This window comes from Theobroma umbraticum, unplaced genomic scaffold (genome assembly GCF_002168275.2).
Source record: "Theobroma umbraticum cultivar Fairchild unplaced genomic scaffold, ASM216827v3 scaffold_30.0, whole genome shotgun sequence".
Lineage (NCBI taxonomy): Eukaryota > Viridiplantae > Streptophyta > Magnoliopsida > Malvales > Malvaceae > Theobroma > Theobroma umbraticum.
Window position 1 is genome coordinate 3,561,064 of NW_018397254.1, and position 19,004 is coordinate 3,580,067.

Here is a 19,004-nt window from a genome sequence, read left to right on the forward strand (position 1 = left end):
ACCTGACGGATAGAGTTGGCAGTTGAGATGCAATCTGGTGAGGACAAGTCAACAGTGGGGAGTTGAAGAGCTTCAGACATATTTTTTTTTTGGTTTCTATTGCATTGGGTACGGAGTTTTGGGGCTGTTCATATACATATATAGACAATTATACAAAAAAGGTAAAATGATTGCATAGATTTTGATTAGAGATCTTGATTTTATAAAATAAAGGGTAATTATATATCATTTTTTTATTTCATTTTATTTTGATTAATTAAGTTTTATATCTTTTCATAACATATTAGTTGTTAATTCTTATTCCGTTACTTTATCATTGATTTTTCTTTTTAAAAAAATATAAAAATGTAAATACTTATCATTAAATTAAATATTCAAATATATAAATATTTACATATAAAAAAACTTGAAAATTATATATATAATAAAGTCGGTTACATTCTAAGGATTAAATAAACTTTTTTTTCTTACTCTTTAAAGCATATACCGAATACGTCGTCGATTTTGATTCCTTGACTAACATTCTTTCTCTAATTCAGCATGCAAAACCTTTTTTTCTTTTTTTAAAGAAAAATAAAAAGATAGAAAAGTTAGGTTACAGCTCGACGAACAGAGAACTATGAAAAATGCTGCCTTGAGCTCAATTTTAGAAAAAAAAAAAAATACAAAAAAATATGGGTGATCCTTGATGAATTGATCCCCCTTCAATTATCAAAAAACTTGGTTTCATCATGATGTCTAGAAGACAACCATGGCCCATTGCCCCGCTTCTCTGAGTTTGTGATATTTGCGAATACCAGACCAGTAAACGGCAGAGTTGGACCTTTCTCCCATAGAAACTGTGAAACATGAGCATTGTAACTCTCCCCCATATTTACAGGTTTGGGTCACTTGGTCACTTCTGGTTCATTCGTTACGAAAAGGGCAAGAACATGTATTCAGATAAGAGAATGGCGTATTACATTGCCAATGAGATCTTTCATCTTCTGGCAAATCTCCTTGTTCTATGTCCCCTCATGGGGGTTGCACCGACTTCTACGGTTCTCTCTGGACTGTGCTCTTCCTCATCACTAGTTTCATCAGATCTCCATCTCAGCCCCACATTTGCATTTCTGTCCTCAGAAGACCTCTCTCCATGGCTGCAAATATGCCAAAAATGAGAAACAAGGTGACAAGATGATATGGTAAAATTTCCACCCATCTGTAGTTATCAAGACATCTAGAACCATATTGAGAGAATTAACATAAGAGTGTTGCAAAGGAAAGAGAGAATAAGAAAAGAAATTAAAAATCTTTACCTCCAAGAGACATCCATTAAGTCCTCTGTAGGAGGCACATTCCAATGTCCATCATCTCTATCTGATTGGCCCCTCTTACTAGAAATATTTGAACGCAGGTTATTTGCAGAACCCTTAAACAAACCATAGTTATTGCTAGGTGTTGATACAGGATTAGCTGTCACCCTTCGGGAATATGGAGGACTTGTATTGCGGATTTGGTTAACAAACCCATTTTGCTCGCCCTCTGAAATGATTTTATCAGATTGTTTTTCTTGAAGATGTCTGTTTGGAAGCTCTCTCGATGAACTCTGACTGATTCCTTTTAATGGTGTAGCATATGTGGGACTTGCACGACGAATTCCAGGACTTGAGATGTCATCAAATTTGATGTTTTTTCCTTCAACATTTGATACTCTTTCTGCATCTGCAAATAACCTCCTCTGGAGAATTGAAGAAGATCCCTGGTTACCAGCTTGAACGTAAGAATTGTTGACATATCCACCAAATATTTTAGGAATTTCAAAAACTGGCGGTCTCAAAGGAGTAGCCATATGGTCTGTTCGTAGAAAAATGGAATCAGAAGTGGAGGGAACCAACAAACTGGCTGACTTTGGTTCTTGCAACTCGCGAAGACTAGATCTTGCTGGCATTTCATCCTCTTTACCAGAAGCAACCACTATATCAGACAATGTTCCAGTCTTTACTTGTTGCTGCAGGACTTCTGGCAGCAATTCTATACCTTTATCCTGTTGAAGAAAAAGTAAGGACGTCAATAGTTTCGTTATGCATGCTATTTGCTACCACTGCCCTTTAAACTGCACCAAGCATGGAAAACAAATTCATTCTTAAATTAGTTTATTAAACAAAATCAAATCCAAAGCCATAAAGATGAAGAAAGAAGCACCCACCCCCCGCCCATTAAAAAAAAAACAGAAACGGATAAAAAGTGACAGAATTGAATTACTTTTATAGCAGCAATGAGAATACCCTCAAAGTTCAAAGCACTTACAACCAATTCTTTTCTTCTCTGACGTTGTGATTCCATTCTGGATAGAACTTCTTCATTGACAGAATCATTTGAAATGAAGTCTTGCTCCAAGCTCCAAAGTTTAAGATTAACTTGATATGCCTCAACATATCGATAACGCTGGATTAGTAACAGAAAACAAGTTCATAAGCTCTAGCAATACAGGGATAAAATTTATTGCAATTAATACATAGTAATAATCATCTATTTAACCTAGAAAGAAGCAATCCTGAAAGTGATGAGCAGTCCATAGTATCAGACAATAAAGAGAACTATATAGCATCTAACAGTTATAAAATATAAATCATGATAACAATGAAAGGCATAAACATAAGATGAGTAGCCAACAATATACAGCCTCCATTTTACCCCATAGAGCCCAACCTAAATGTTACACCATTCCATGCAGTACACATCTAGACATCCATTAACGACATAGGAGTCAAGATGATATCCCTTCATTAATCTTTCATTATTCTGTAATTTACCTGAAGATAGAACACAACAAGGAGACTTCCAATAGTAGTTGAAGGGTCATCAGTTGCACAATCTAACAGGCATTTGTGGATATATTTCTCCTCATCAGAGTTCCACGGCAACTCTATCATTCGATCTACCAAGTTTGTCCGAATACATAAACAACAAAATTCAGTGACCAATACTTCTATCCAGTCCATCCAGGACCTGCATTCACCTTTCAGTTCATCAAATGCATCCCCACTTGGTCCATAGTTGAACTTCTTTTCCCGGACTTTCGTACTAAGCATTCGCTGATACGTAAATGCTTCAGTCAAAAGCCCACACTCCACTTTCACCCGAACAATAGTGACAGCCTCACTAAGCAAAACCAACTGTGATCCACCATCACGACCAGACCAACGTAAAACCATTTGAGCTGCCTCAGGATTCTGCCTTTCTAACAGAACTCGTGCAATCTTAGGATGAGTTGCTGGGCCACAGATCTCTGGAAGAAGTTGATGACATTCCTAAGAAATATGATTTAGGGAAAATAATCAGAACATATAATAATATTAAGAGTGAATGAGCATAGCTGGAAGGACAGAAAATAGTTCTTTACTAGCATCCCCTAAATTCAACAAGCACTGTGATTCCATACAAGACAATGGACCACAATAATATAATTAAATAATTATTTTGGGTTCTTTAAACTCAAAACATTTCGTTTGGATTGGGCAGAGAGCGGGGTTGGAGGAACTATATTAATTCACCTAGATATTAGTCTATTAGAATTCACAATTAAAAAAAGAAATGACCAGTTATTCTGGGTGAAAACAAAAGAACCTACTATGGACAAATTAGTGGCCAAACATAAAACAAAATACCAATTAGTTTGAGATTTAACCAGAAACAGTAAAATCCACTATATAGTAACAAAGGTATGCTATATTCACATCTTCTCAGTACAGGTACAGCTTATGTCAAAGCTTGCGCATTCACAATTAAAAAAAGAAATGACCATTTATTCTGGGTGAAAACAAAAGAACCTACTATGGACAAAATTAGTGGTCAAACATAAAACATAATACCCATTAGTTTGAGATTTAACCAGCAACAGTAAAATCCACTATACAGTAACAAACGTATACTATATTCACATCTTGTCAGTACAGGTACAGCTTATGTCAAAGTTTGAGCATTCATGTTACAATGGAAAGCATTTAGCTATACTGCAAAAGTCACTTCTCTACACAAGCTGGAAAGCCACCTACCAATCTACACACCATCGTATAATTTAATGGCGATAGTAATAATCAGACCAATTGTTTTAATTAGGAGGTCACAGGAAGTTAAAGGAGCAAATGAAATAGGCAAAAGTTTATATGATTAATCTGAAATGCGTACAGCACCTTGGCAACAAGCAAAAATAGGCATTTAGACTCAACAAGCTTTTGCAAGAATAATTATAGAAATTACCAGCAAAGCCTCATCTGAGTGATCATCCAGAAGACAGAAAGTGAATGATTCAAGTAATGAATGCCTGCTTATACCAAAGGAGGCTGCAAAGTCATCCACAATATTTCTCCATTCTTCTTCCGGCATACTCCAATGCCGATCAAACAGGTAATATAGTAACTGCATCTCAGTTAAGAAAATTATACGAATCGCCTAACTAAAATATGTCCAATTGACACAAGAACCCTAAATGAAAATCACATCAAAAAGACAAGGATACAATTGCTTGCTTTGCAACCACCAAATCAGAACTACCACATAGAAAGAGTATGTCCACAGCAGCTCGGAGGTTTTCAAATGGATAACATCCTGTCATTCCCTCTATTTTAGACCTAAAAAAGGGCAAGGCTCCGTTCTTCTGCAAAAATGGAAAATCTGACTCTTCTCCTATCTCCTGGTCATATGCCTGCTCCATTTCAAGATTTGCTAGTGCATCTTCAATGAAAAGAGAACCAGCCTGTCCGGTGGGGTCGGCTGAGTGATCTACCACATCAGGCCATGCACGCTTAATTGCAGCTGATTTCCTTTCACGGACAAGATTACGCCAGGATGTGAAGTTAGCATGACGAGACCCCACATGTTCCAAGAATTGATGCCTTATACACCATATTGCTATCTCAAGATGCTGAAAATTTAGAACAAATACTGTCAGAAAATATTGATAATTGCATAATCGGGAATACCTATATAAGCTGTAAGGTTTATTCAGACACTCTTTCTTCAATTGTCCACTGACATGCTAAAATGAGAATTTTAATGATGTTAATGGCACAACAATGTATAGTATTCAAAGACAAGAGATACAGAGAGCAGCATTACCACCAGAGGTTCAGATAAGTACAATGATCAAATGACATTGATTAGTTTCTCACAAATTCTACACTCCATCTACGGTCATTCTTTAATTAGTTGGTTTTCAAGATTGCACGTTCTGAGACTTTGCTACAAACGTATTGCAACTGAAAGATGGTAAAATTTGGTAAAAAGTTCGCTTATTTGAACCAAACCTGCTTTGACTTCAATATACTCTCTTGAAGGTGGTGCAAGTCATGGAGCTGTGCCAAAAGACGGCCCTTGAAAGATGACTCCAAAACTTCAAGTACGCAGGATAAGCCGGCCAGATGTACTGAAAACTTTAGAAGGGAACCTAACCTATTTTTCATCTCTTCTACCTCAAGATAATCTGATAAAAACAGTTAGGGAACACCCAACATATATGGCATGGGCAAATTACCAAAATAGTTTAGTTCTCCAAGAATTTCAAAAACTTTATAAGGATACATATCCCTTGAAGTTCTATTGCGATGTTTTTAAATGTCCGCTTCACCCAATCCTTCACAACCTTCTCATCCAGCAACAAAGCAGTGACAGCATCACTGGAAACAGCAGTTTCATCCATACATATATCTGTGACATCTGTTTTTTTTTTTTTCTGTTAAAGGAAACATGAATTTCTAACATATGCCCAAGGATACAATGACAAACCAATATACTAAAACTTGACATAAAAAAACAGTAAAAGGATACATTGACAAACCAAAGAAACCAAGTTATTCTCCAAGGCTACATCAAGAAAAGAATAAAGACGTTGAACATCAGCAGTCAGCTGATTATCCCTATCTTCTTTATCTTGAAACCTCTCATCACATCTTCTAGAAATGAGGCCAGCATCTATGCACTCATCATAAAGGCGAAGGCGAATTCTAGTATTACCACTTTTTATCAATGGAATTCTACAAATTGGACAAAGATCACACCGTTGACTACACTCCGCACATAATGAGGCATGTCCACACAAGTTCAACACATATTGTACATAACGTCCACAGCTTCTTAAATCTCTAGTTGCTCGGCAGTACTCAACCTTTGCTTCATTGAATAACTCAGTAAGGTCGACGGAAGCTAAGTGTTCCAAAGCTTCCTGAAATTTAAATTAGAACCAAATATAATTTTTCACAATATAAATCTCCGGTAAACATTACCCAAGCTATATAATAATACATTCTATCATTACATAAGCTATAAATTCACCTCAGCTAAATTTTTAAAAAAATAAATTAACAGAACCTAAAACCCTACTATTTGCACACAAAAAAAGTTTCTAAGACAATCAATTATATGCGAGCAAATGTGAACGTAATACCTTATTACAGTACCATTAAAAGCAGCAAAAAAAGATATAAAATAATTTTTTAAAAAAACTAAAACCCTAAGGAAACACAAAGAGTTAGGGTTTTTGCAGCCTGCAGGGATAGGTACCTGAACAGCTCGGCTACTGAAGTTAGGCTGAAGAGGAGAAGCTGGCGATCTAACCGCGCGAACGTTACTTGTGGAGCTTGAAGGGAAAATCGGACCGTTGATTTCGGTTTTCTCCATTTCGTTTGTCAGTTTTGGTAAGGATTTGTTTGGGAAAATGAAGAGGAAATGATGAAAAGTGAGTGAAGCTTGAGACTTGAAAGTGTGCTCAAGGGCTTAGGGCTAATTGAGCGGAAAATTTAATTAAAAAAAAAATTTTGAGGGACAGAAATGTTTTTTGAATTTGGAGATGCGAATGCCGATTTGGTGTTTTCGAAATCATGGACACGAAAAATGGGTTTTGAGTCGGGTCGGTCAGGTGAGCCAAGCCCAGTATTTATTCGGTTTATATCAATGATTGAATCAGCCCACAATCAAACAAATGATCTGGCCTTAACCTTTTTATTTTTTATTAAAAAATATAAGATCCTTATTGTACCCAAAAACTTTATACATTATTTAGAAAAAAAAAAGAAAAAGGTTTACAATCAAAACGAAAGAAGAAAAGAGGGCTAATCCCTGTCGTTAGTTGACAAAAACTGACTAGTCGACCGGTTTTGAGGAGCTTGAGACGCCAGACACAAGATAGGGTCAACACACACCATCGGAAGGTGCAGTCTTCCTTTTTTTTTTCTAATCAATAGTATTTTTATCACGAAATTCACCTTATTAAATGTTGAAGTGAGTTTTAGATAGGTAAATATAAATTTTTTATTATTTATGAGATATAATTTTTAAAAAATAACTTTGTAATTTATAAACTTACTTAAATTTTTTTTTTAAAGTTTAAAGTTACATTTATGACAAATGACATAAGAACATATTCTAATCTTTACTGATATGGGATCTTCATAAAATATACAATAAAAGTTTATCTCAATAAAGAGTCAATGCAATTGATATAATTAAATAATATAAAATATTACAATTTTTTTATATAATAAAATGTCATGAATCCCATGTGTGTATTTTAAAAACCTAATGTTACATGAGATTGGATTTAAATTTCGATCTATAATAATTTTTAATTTTTTATTTTTAAAGACCAATAGTATTTTTATCTCTAATTCAACCTCAAAAATTAAAATAAAGACTTTTTTAATTCAAGTTAAATTCAAATTAAATATAATTTGTTGTTGAGGAGTGAAATCTCTCTCTTTTGAATAAAATTTTGTGAGCCTTCGTATATGGAACCGAAACTCTTTATATATAAAGAGAGATCCCAATTGTTAAAAACATCCGTAAATAATTTTTTTAATATTATATTAAAATATGGTAATCACTATGTTTTTTATATTTAAATCTCAAGTAAATACTTTCATGTCATTGTAATATAATCAATATGATTTATTATATTATATTCAACATGTATATAATTTTTAATTATTTTTGTACCTTAAATACAATTTATTACGTACATTTGATAATTTACCAATCAATCATACCACATTCTCACCTATCAAATGAAACTTGTTTCTTTACTTTCTCCTACAAATAGAAACCCAACTTTTTAATAACAATAACACTAAAAAAAGTAAATAAAATATAAAAAATTAACTTAACAATTTGTGTTTCCATGTGGTGTAAACATAAGATACACTAATATGTTTAATAAATGTGTTACACAATACAATAATGTTAAAACATTTATTAAATGTGTTGTACGATACAATTAATACAATTAAAATTTATACAATTTATAAGTTGTTTACACAATTAATATGATTGACACATAATTGATATAATTAATATGATTAGAGTAATTAAATTAAAATAGGTACAAGTAAAATATGATTTTATTATTCAAATTTAGAATAAAAAATTATAAATATAATAATATTTATCAAATATAATAAAATTTAATAATATTTTTATTAAATCTTAATCATCATACAAATATTTTATATAAATCAATAACTGAGTATTAATTATGTAATAATCATATCTACATAATACATAAATACGATTAAATAATAAAAAAATTATAAGTTATATAAATACATGATAACATAATTAATTAATTATATTTTAGACAAGTTAAACAAGTTTGATACAATTAAGATAATACATAAAATATAATTAATTTAAATTAAAATTTATTTATATTGTATTATTATGTCATATAAAAAATTGTCAGATATAATATCATGGTATTAGCCCCTGATTGGCAGATTTTCAAATGGGAACAGACTAATCCCGAGGTTCGGACTTCGGAAGTTGTCAAATATGATTAGAAAATTGAGTAGAAGAAAATTAAGTGTGCAAGGCCCAAAACGTGAAAATTGAAATACATATACAAGAAAAGAAAATTCCAAAAAGTCAAAGGAATACTGCTCTTTGAATCGGCTGGAATCTAGCTAGAAGATTTGTTTGTTTCTCGTGAAAATTTGATTCGAAAAAAAAAGGAAAAGTGTATGTTACGACCTCTGATAACCGAAAGGAAATTTCACGTGAGAAAATGATAACTTCTTTGATGGGTTAAGTTTGGACTCTCCCTAATGCCTTCGTGGAAAAGCCAAAGGCAGGAAGCAAGAAAATAGACTACTTATTTTCCATCGTAAACATAGAAAATATTAACTTTTTTATTTTATTTAATTATTTATCACTTTCATCCTTCAAAGTTCTTTATTCCCACTTTATTCCTGAAATTATTATCTTATTTTAAAAATAAATTTAAGTGTTGATGGACTTGAATCAAATTAAACATATATAAATATACATATTTGGTATATAAAGTTAGCATAAAAGGAAGCTCTTTTGGATTAAAGAAATTTTTATTTAATTGATATAACTTTTAACACAAATTTGCCGAAAAATATATCAAATATGACAGTGGATATTTTTTTTTGGAAGTAGACAGTGTATAATTTAATAATAAGAATTCAAAAATAAATTAGTCAAAGTTAAGCCCCACTTGCCTTTTTTTTTTTCCTTTTTATCTATTCTTTTTTCTTAAGTTGGTAGATTAAGTACCTGTTTGTCTTAATTTTTTTAACTTAAAAGCTACTATGAAACTCTTATAAAAAATAATAACTTTTAAAATTAAGTTAAATATGTTTGGTAATTTACTTTTATAAGTTTTTTTGTTATAAATAAGTTATTTAGTAAAATAATTTACATAAGTTTTAATTTTGATTAAAATTACCGTAAAAGATATTTAATAAATAATTTTCTATTAATCACAAATTGTTTTGTTCATAATGAAGAAAAGTTAATTTTAATTTTTTACTTATAAAAAGTATAAAAAGTATTTTTATATAACATAAAATCTATAATTAATAATAAATCATACAAAAATAAAAATAAATAATATTATAATTATTTTTAATAAATGAAGACATTTTTGAAACAAAAATAAAAATTTTTCTAAAAAAAAGACGTGTTTTTAAAAAAAGATGAGAGAAAGCTCCTCCCTTAAGCTTTTTCTAAAGTTTTTTTTTTATCAAAATTTTATTCTTTAAAAATAATTACTTATTTTTTTGAGAGCTTTTTCAATTTTTTGTTTGGTCTAATTTTTACTTTTAAGAGATAAATAAACTGAAAAAAAAAAATCAAGCCAAACAAGTACTAAGAATAGTTTTTTAGTTAACCCAACTTATTTTCAAGTTAAGTATCAAAATAAAAAATTGATAATTGATAAAATACAAAATAGGCATAATGGTTGAAAAAAAACTCCAAATTATTTAAAAAAATTTGACTATGTTATGAATACATTTTATTAAATTTATATATATGTATTTTTAATTAAATAAGTCAAATTAATTATTATTAATTAAAATATCATTTATCTTTTTATGTTAGCATGGTATTGGCATAAAATATTAAAAGTACCATATTATTATGTCATAGTCATCATCAATTATAATATATTAACATGTCATATCAATATTATGAAGTATAAAATGATAAATGATTTACTCTATTTGATTTAAAAAATATATAAAAATGTAATTGAATATAATAAAATAATAAAAATTTATTTAAATTTTTTGATAATTCAACTTTTTTATTTTTTAAATATTATATCTACAAAATACAAAATTCATGCGAAGGAAAAACCCGATTAGCAAACCTTGCAGTAGGACAAAGGATAGTTTGGAAATGAAGAAATGCTTAGGGAACGTTTATCAATTGTTCCTTGTAGAAGCTTTGCTGTTCTCTATGCTTATCTGTATTCGCTACCTTTTTCAGTTTAAATGAAAATTAGAATAATTTAATCTTAGAAACACAAAACAATATTCCTAGTGCAAATTGCAGGTTAGCAATATATAAAACCATATTTTCATTAAAAAAAAGGTTATACATATATTTAAATTATTAGCTACAGGAAACTGAATTTTTTTCTTCTAAATACTTAATAAGCAGTGAATATTTAGAACGAGAATTAATTTTTTAAAAAAGATAAATGTGGAAAGTACAAAAATTTCACTTTTATGTAGAAATGTATATTGACCAAATATATACAAGATTTATACCTTGATATACTTGTTTTTGTAGTTTTGGAATTTATATAACCATAGATGGGTCCAACTTTAAACCCCTGACAACAATAAGAATTGTTTTCTTTTCTAATTAATAAATTTAGAAAATGGTTTATTATTCTTGGCCTACTACTCATGCGTTAGAGATAAATTTTTGACAATATTTTTTAATTACCAAATATACTATACAATCAAAATTGAAAAAAATGATCATTAATAATAAGGGAATAATTCGTCTATGTATATGACAAGATATATTTAGTTTCTAAGTGCCTTATCATGATTCTTATCCCTTTTTTTAAAAAAAATTCTTATCCATAAATAATCATAAAGCATTAACCATTTATTGTAACTACTTGACAATTTGTTTATTAATTATTGACTACCTGTTATTAGGATTATATCAACATCATTTATAAATATTTGCATGAAACAATTTAAGAAAGAGTAAGTGAATATTAACAGCAAGATCACATTTGCTATTAATATAAAGTTTATATCTTGCTTCTTTTAAAAATTGTTTAAATTTCAATTATTCTTAGTTAAACATATATATTTTAATTTTCTATTGGCTCAAGCGCTCTGATTTTACAGTCGATGGTTCCTACATGGAAACCGTATAAAGTCGGTAAATCGGACGATTAAAATTAACGTACACCCACATATGCAAATCAAACGTCACAAAACCGTCAAAATGTAAAACACCAGCGTAGCATCTCGCTTTCAGTACATAAATGTAAATAAATAAAAGAGTAAGGTCAAAAATGCAATAACGGAAAAAACCCGGGTGCTCCCGCTTTTGTATAAGTGACCTACGCAAAATTTTTGTTCTTCAACAAACATATTAATAGTTCTTCCTCCTTGGCTGCTCTTCCTTTGGTCCGCCACTTCCTCCACCGCGCTCTCTCTCTGTGTTTTTTAGCTTCAAAGAAGCATCGTCGTTTATGTGTAGTTGTTCTTTTTGTTGGTTTTCGTTTTATTATTTTGATGGCAACTGCACCAGTAAAGTCTCAGCCTTTACACAATTTCAACTTTCCGTTTCTTAAATGGGGGACCCACGGAGGTGGTGGTTCTTCCACCTCCACTGCGGACCACCGACGTTCTCCTGAATCCGACTCGGACCACGACCGTCTTCGACCGACGCGTGTCGGGTCACGCTCCACCCGCATTCAACGCTTATCTTTCCTTCCCCCACCAAAACCCATCAAACAAAGCCACGGTGAAGAAGAAGAAGAACAACAAGAAGAGCAGCCGTTAAAGCCGCAAAAAAATGAAGCTGAGGAAGAAGAGGAGGAGGAGACGGTGCAGAGACCGTGGAATTTGAGGCCAAGGAAGGTCGTGGTTGAAACGACGGCGGTGGTGCCAACGGCGATGGAGAAGGTGAGTGAAACGGCGGCGCCGAAGTCGATGAGATTAAGGGGTTTGGCTGAAAATGGAGGGATTGTAGAAAAGAAAGAAAAGAGGAAGTTTTGGATAGCTTTATCAAGGGAAGAGATTGAAGAAGATATCTTTGTGATGACAGGTTCAAGGCCCGCTAGAAGGCCCAAAAAAAGGCCCAAGAATATTCAGAAACAGCTTGATGTAAGAGCAAATCTTTCTGTGTTTTTGTTTTTTTTCAGTCTGTTGTTCTTGATTTTACGATAAGCATTTAATCTTTTTATTTTTCGTTTTTTAGACTGTTTTTCCTGGGTTATGGTTGATTGGTACAACGGCTGATGCTTATCGTGTTGCCGACGCTCCTGTTAAGGTCTCTCGTTTAATCTAAATTTTCATGTGAACTTGTTTGTTCCAAGGATCATTAGCTGATAACTGAGTTTGGTTTTAACTTGTCTTGTTTTGGTTTGTTTTTTTTTTGTACAGAAATAGATCTGCTTTTAGATGCTTAACAGATTACCGGATACAAAGGTTGTCACCAAATTTCTTACCTTTTATGTGTTTTAATGTTGTTTTTACTTATTTTGGGATTTTTTCGGTTATTTTTTCATGTCCGGAGCTGAAATATTTTGATGATGGTGTTTGCAGGGGATGGTTATGGTGTTAGTGAATTTGGAATATCTGGGAGCTTTGTAGGGTATGGCACGTTGAGACCTCTATTTTGAGGTATAATGAAAATATGATGTTTGTAAAGAAAAAGGAAAAGTATGAAGAAAGATATTTAATTTCTTTTGTGTTGCGCAAAGGGGTAAAGTAGGGATAGAGTTTTAGTGGTTTTTTTTTTTTTTATATGCTAGTCTTTTAAGACATCAGATTTGAACAGAAATATGGATATGAAATAGAGCAAATTTCTTTCAAGGCATTTTATTTCAGCATGCCGAATTCTTGGCTTTGTAAGTTCTCTAATCTGTTGATTGCTTATAATGTTTGACAGGCTTCCCTACATCGGTGGGGGGCAGAGTTTCAAGCTGTATAGTTAATTTGCAATCCCTAATCAGATACTTGATTTATTATTGAAGGCACTGCATTCTTCCCTTGAGCTTCAAGTGGAGCACCTGATAAGGTTTAAAATTTATTAGTCGGTTGCATTTTTTTATTCCTGTTTTCAGCACCCCTTATGATATGTTTTTAGCTTTTATTTTCTTGATTGTCATTGGCAATTTGAGATTTTGTCATGGGGAAATCTTTCTGCTGCCTATGCATTTTGATTTTGCAAAATTTCATGGCATTTCACAAGAATAAACTCTTTATCTCACTTAAAAATTTGCATAGCCTGAGTTTGAAGACTTTGTCAGCCCATGCTTCATATCTAGGATCTTCTTGGTACTTGTCAAAAACAGTATCATTCTTTGAAGGTTAAATAAGTGTAATGCTTGTTGGCTCTATCAATACCAGGATTCACTTGCTATCATATCTTACTCCATAGGTGCTTGTTGTCATTAATAATTATTGTCTTACCTTAGATTACATCCCTTTCAATAATATTCCCTGTAATAATAATGGAAACTTGGGTTTCAGTAGCCACAGGAGTTTAATATCATTTCAATTGTCTGTCTTAATTCTTGAAAGTTAGATTATGTAGGCTTTCATAATTTTTTATGGCGGCTAGTTAGTTTCTCAGGGACCTTGTTTCAAATTAAGACTGTAGGAAGCTTTTTCTATTGATGCCTTTTTATTTTTGTCCATTTTTCCTGACCTCTAATTTTGTCCATTTTTCCTGACCACTCTTTTTGTTAATTTTTGAACTCTGGTTTCATACGAGTTGTCTTTCTGCTTATTGGTGTGTTTTTTTACCTTCCTTTTATAAATAATAAAATGGGGGTAACAGGATTAATCTCAACACCCCCTCTCTCCTAAATGATAAACAAAAGTTATGCTGATTTTCTCATGAACTACTGTTAAATGTGCCAGTTTTACTTGGAGGGGGCTCGTTTCTTGAAAATGCACTTTTCCAATATTTTTGCGTGCATAACTGCTTGGTGAAGTATTAAGTAATCAGTGCTAAATATGAGTGGAAATGAGAGTTTCCAAATCCATTACCAGCCAGCCCTTGTAAGACCTTCTAATACTTTTTCTGTGTCATGTTCTTTTTGAAGGATTTGACTCTGAATTGCTCTGGTGAACCTTTTTAAGCTGAAGCAGAATAATTCTGTCATATACGTTTGCTCATTTTCTTTTACTTTATTTGATTGGGATTTCCTTACTGGCAAGAAATCTTTTTTTTTTTTGCATTTTCTAGTTAATAAATTACAGGCCTAGTCATTACTGATTATTGAAAAGAATGGGCTCTCTCTTATAAAGTTGGGAATGGGGTTTAGCCATGAGAAGTGTATCTGATTGATTCAAGTTCTTTAAAGGCATCTCACTGTTTCTGTATGAATAACTTAATACTTTTACAGTGTTACAACAATTTATTTAGCAGATTATACCCTAGTTTGTGATTTCCCCTTCTTTCCAAGATTGACTTATTTCCCATCCGCACATTAATCTGCATTCGCAAGCAAACACAGATGAAAACCAAAAGGGTTCACAATCAAAGTTAGGATTCACTTGTATGCTGTAATGTTTTATTTTCCAAGATTAGGCCACCTGATTCCATGGCATCCATAGGTTTGGCATCCGGTTCTAGGAAGTAGGCAGCATTACTTTATTTACTTTGATGAGTGCAATCTTTTTCAGGTATTGTCCTGATGGGAAGCCTAGCCTTTATTGTTTTAGAAATTAAGACAAGGAAACCCAGATTTTCTATTGTTCAGATATTTAGTCAAGAAATTGTTTTTTCTTAAACAAGAAGGTAAAAATGCCGTTGGCTAAAGAAATCGCGGTATTAACAGCATATATGAATCACAAATGTAAAAGAAAAGTTTAAGCTTAATTTATTTATCTAATTCAACTTTTCCTTCCCCTCTTGGAAACAGACAATTTAGGCCACGATGGTTGTGGTTGGCCATCCATGATAAGAGTGACATCACCTCTGAAAAAGTATCCTCGTTTTATGATGGGGTCATAGCAGATAGTATTTCAACTGTTTGCCATAATTTCTTTTCAATCTTTCCTTACCCATCAGTAACTATATCTTTTCTTTTTGTGGTTTTTGGTTCATGCTGAAGTGGGGTCCCTCATGCTCTCCAGTTTAGTTAAGTGTATCTTTCTTAGTTTTAGTTCCCAACTCTTCTTAATTGTGTCTTTTCTAATGCATTAATTAATCACGGTGATTGTCTACGAGTGATCTATCCTCTAATAATTTGGGCCAGGGAGCAGCACACTAAAGCGCCGACCTTTTTGTTTGCCTCCCTCATTTTAGATCCAAATTAGCTGTGCGTATAAAGTTGAATTTTTGGTTTTGATAGTACGATAAATGATCCATTTTGCTCCTTAAATCTATATTTCTTTTCGCTTTTTACTCCTTTCTAAAGCAACAGGCGCCCGTGAAGCGTGTGCTACACCTACTTGGCAATGTTCTCGCACTCCTTATATTAGCAACAAGAAACCCATGGCATAGTGAAATAATCTACAGAGTTTTGCAATGTGTTTGAATTTTTCATCAAGCCAATATGAAGCCTTGGTCGGTATCAGGCTATCTGAGCCAGAGAAAGTGGTGGTGAGACGGGAAGATCAAGATGGAGCAGGAAGCTGCTGCTGCTCGTGCGGTGGTTTAGTTCAGTCACTGTTACTTCCATCCAGAGCAAAACCCAATGGTCCTTGGATGACAAATATGAGTTAGAAGGTCTTCACAAGAAGTCAGAACTGTCTTGTACAAGTTGAGCTGGACTCGTTTCAGAAACGGGAAACGTCAAACTTGGGCTCTTCTTTCAAGTTTGAGCTCAGTCCAAAACAAGTGCATAATAAACGATGACTTTATTATATAATGATTACAATAATAATCAATGGTTATACTCGTTATATTATAGTATTCAATTTTGATGCAAACTTTAAACAAAGTTTCATAATTAATTCGTAATTAAGGTGAATAATCTAGTTACTTGTATTACTATAAATAGAGGTAAAACAAATCAAAAACAGGTACAAGTTTGACTTCAGCTTAATTAATTAACTAGATGAGCTCATCCTTAAGCTTTAGCTTGTTATGTTAATAGAAGAAATGATACCAGTTCCCTGTTGTACACTTTATTCTTATTCGTCAAAAGAATATGAATTTCTTCTGTAATTTGTGTTTTTCTCTCTACATTGTCAAAACTGATGATCAGTGACTGAATAATAATAATAATAATAATAAAAGGGTGTTATGATGAAATATGGTTGGTAAATTTCCCTTTCAGCATTAAATATGTTTTTTTAATAAACCCTCAAGCAAACAAATACTAAAAGTCAAACTACTGTAAGTTCTGAATGAGTAGTCTGGTTAATTTCTAAGAGAAACATGATGAGAAGTGGAAATAAAGAAGATTGCCGTCAAAAAGCCTTTGACAGTGGAAATCGTAGCTACAAGAGCACTTGAAACTCACTTTGTTTTTAAATCCTTACTTTGTTTGCTCAACATCTTTAATTTGCATGGCTAATAAAATAACCTACAATTAGCAAATAAAATTTTAAGATTATAAACTAAAAGGATTTTCCAAATAGGTCAAAAAAATTCTGGTACATAAGTAAAATAAGAAGTTAAGCATAAGTTATAGTAATTATCACATCATCATGTATATCGAATATGTACAAAATCTCATCTGTTAATAAAAAATATTTCAAAATCAAACTAAAATAAGGAAAAAAGACATAACAAATTTTCATAATTAATTGCTCTTTTTAAGCTTAACATGAAGATAGAGATTCAATAATTAACAAAGTCTTTTTACGAGATGGCCTTTAATGCTTTATTCATCAAGAGGAGGAAAACTTCAATTTGGCTATAGGGACATGGCTTACAGATTGTAAATGTCATACCTTGCAACATTTTAAAACAAAAACACTGACTAAAAGTGAAACCTTTATAACTTCGAAACTTCTACACGAAGTTCATCTTCTTCGTCCGAAACTTCTGCATGGATTCCTGTATAATAAAGCTGCTCGCACTTTTTCTATCTCGAAGGCCTTTGTAATGGTACTTCAAACCATCAATTTACAAACTCGGCAGAAAAAAGGTCCTTCTCCATGATTAAGGCTAAATTTAAAGTTTTCATTTTTTCCAAAGTAAACTTATGTTTAAGGGGACTGATATATGAAATCAATAAAAGTATAAAAAAAATGTAAATTTTACTCTCACGCTCATGTTGGAAGGGATGAAGCAAATGCGAGCTGTCGTTGTCTTCTTGCCTAGCTCATCCCCTAGCTCGAAGGGTGTTGTCCCCACTTCTGAGTTCGACTCTTCCAACCCAGATGTGTTATATGGCTTTGACTCTCCACTTGACACTAGTGATGCTCCGACTCTTCGAACACAGATGTCGTCTTGGCTTTGACTCTCCACCCAACACTAGTGATGCAGCCTCTGGCTCTAACTCTCCACTCCATATTAGTGATGCACTCTTTAGCTATGAGCTAGAATTTTTTGTTTAAAAAGACAAAAATAAAAAATTCAATGTTTATAAGGATAAAATTATAATTTTAAAAAAAAAATAAAAAAAGGATTGATCCCTTACTAGCCCTTCTCTCCACCTTTGTCTCCATCGATTATCCTGCCATCAACTCTTTTTGAAGAGTGTTTATTTACTGCTATATTCATGGATGAAAAGATTATAAATTAAAAAAGTTTTGATACATAAAAGATGGAAAAGGCCTGTTGGCTTGCCCAAAATACACAAAACCATGCCTATACGGTAAAAAGATCAATAGCACTCCGACCGATACATGCCATGTCCAACTTCCGCCATTCTTTTACAAATTCTTCTCTCTATTCAGTGAAACCACTCCTATTTTCTGATTAATTTGTATTCTTTCACTAAAAAACGCAATAATATTTCTTTTAACACGTTTCTTATGTTTTTCTTTTAAACTGATTAGCAATTTAGATTTTTTTTTTAGTTAAAAAGACAGATTTGAATCCTCTTCTTTAAATAAAAATATCATACTCTAATCAATTAATCAAAATATTGGTTTAATTGATTATTAATTTTATTATGTGTTTGGGCTATTTTCAGGCCCAATTATTTTGGGCGCCGTGTTAGCCTTCTTCTTTGCTTTTTGGGCCCTTTATCTTTTCATGCTTTCTTCGTTGTGGACCTTAATGGATACTGGTCGAAGTGGTAGAAAACAACAGAGAACCAAAACAAAAAAAAAAAGGGTGGGACAAGCCTAGGTCGAGAACGCAAGATCAGAGATGACGCCCAAGTTGAGATTCAGGTCTTTAATTTATCTCTTCCTCTTGCTTACTTTTATCATGATTATTTTACTAATCATTGGTGTCAAGGAAATGTCGAAAGACTTGCATTGCAAGAATTAACGAAATAAAGCAAAAGTTTAAAAGCCTTACAAATATTATTTTTAATTCTATTCAAGATAAAGGTAAAAAGCATTAACAAGAAAAAGAAGTAATGGTCAATGCTTATATATTAAATTCAAGTA

The 19,004-nt window shown here is 32.3% G+C and overlaps 2 protein-coding genes across 4 annotated transcripts; one reads left to right on the forward strand and one right to left on the reverse strand.

Moving 5' to 3' along the window:
• Positions 1-471: 471 nt before the first annotated feature.
• On the reverse strand, positions 472-6,843 carry HOS1 (ubiquitin-protein ligase). Its single transcript, XM_021438797.2, has 10 exons — positions 6,541-6,843; positions 5,809-6,202; positions 5,563-5,697; positions 5,289-5,464; positions 4,502-4,906; positions 4,243-4,401; positions 2,796-3,293; positions 2,290-2,427; positions 1,299-2,026; positions 472-1,139 (listed from the first exon to the last, which is right to left on the reverse strand). The coding sequence occupies exons 1-10, from the start codon at positions 6,655-6,657 to the stop codon at positions 980-982; spliced, it is 2,910 nt and encodes a 969-aa protein (XP_021294472.1). The 5' UTR covers positions 6,658-6,843; the 3' UTR covers positions 472-979.
• A 5,031-nt stretch (positions 6,844-11,874) lies between these two features.
• Positions 11,875-14,932, forward strand: LOC110418828 (chromogranin (DUF1639)). Of its 3 annotated transcripts, XR_002445429.1 has the most exons (6): positions 11,875-12,638; positions 12,733-12,804; positions 12,918-12,962; positions 13,080-13,157; positions 13,426-13,554; positions 14,403-14,932. XR_002445429.1 is itself a non-coding variant. In XM_021431657.1 (4 exons), exons 1-3 carry the CDS (start codon positions 12,045-12,047, stop codon positions 12,921-12,923), a joined length of 672 nt encoding a protein of 223 aa, XP_021287332.1. In that variant the 5' UTR covers positions 11,875-12,044; the 3' UTR covers positions 12,924-12,962; positions 13,080-13,366. The 3 variants fall into 3 exon arrangements, 1 of the variants encoding a protein (XP_021287332.1); XR_002445428.1 differs by having other exon boundaries at positions 13,426-14,932; XM_021431657.1 differs by lacking the exons at positions 13,426-13,554; positions 14,403-14,932 and having other exon boundaries at positions 13,080-13,366.
• The last annotated feature ends 4,072 nt before the right edge of the window (positions 14,933-19,004 follow it).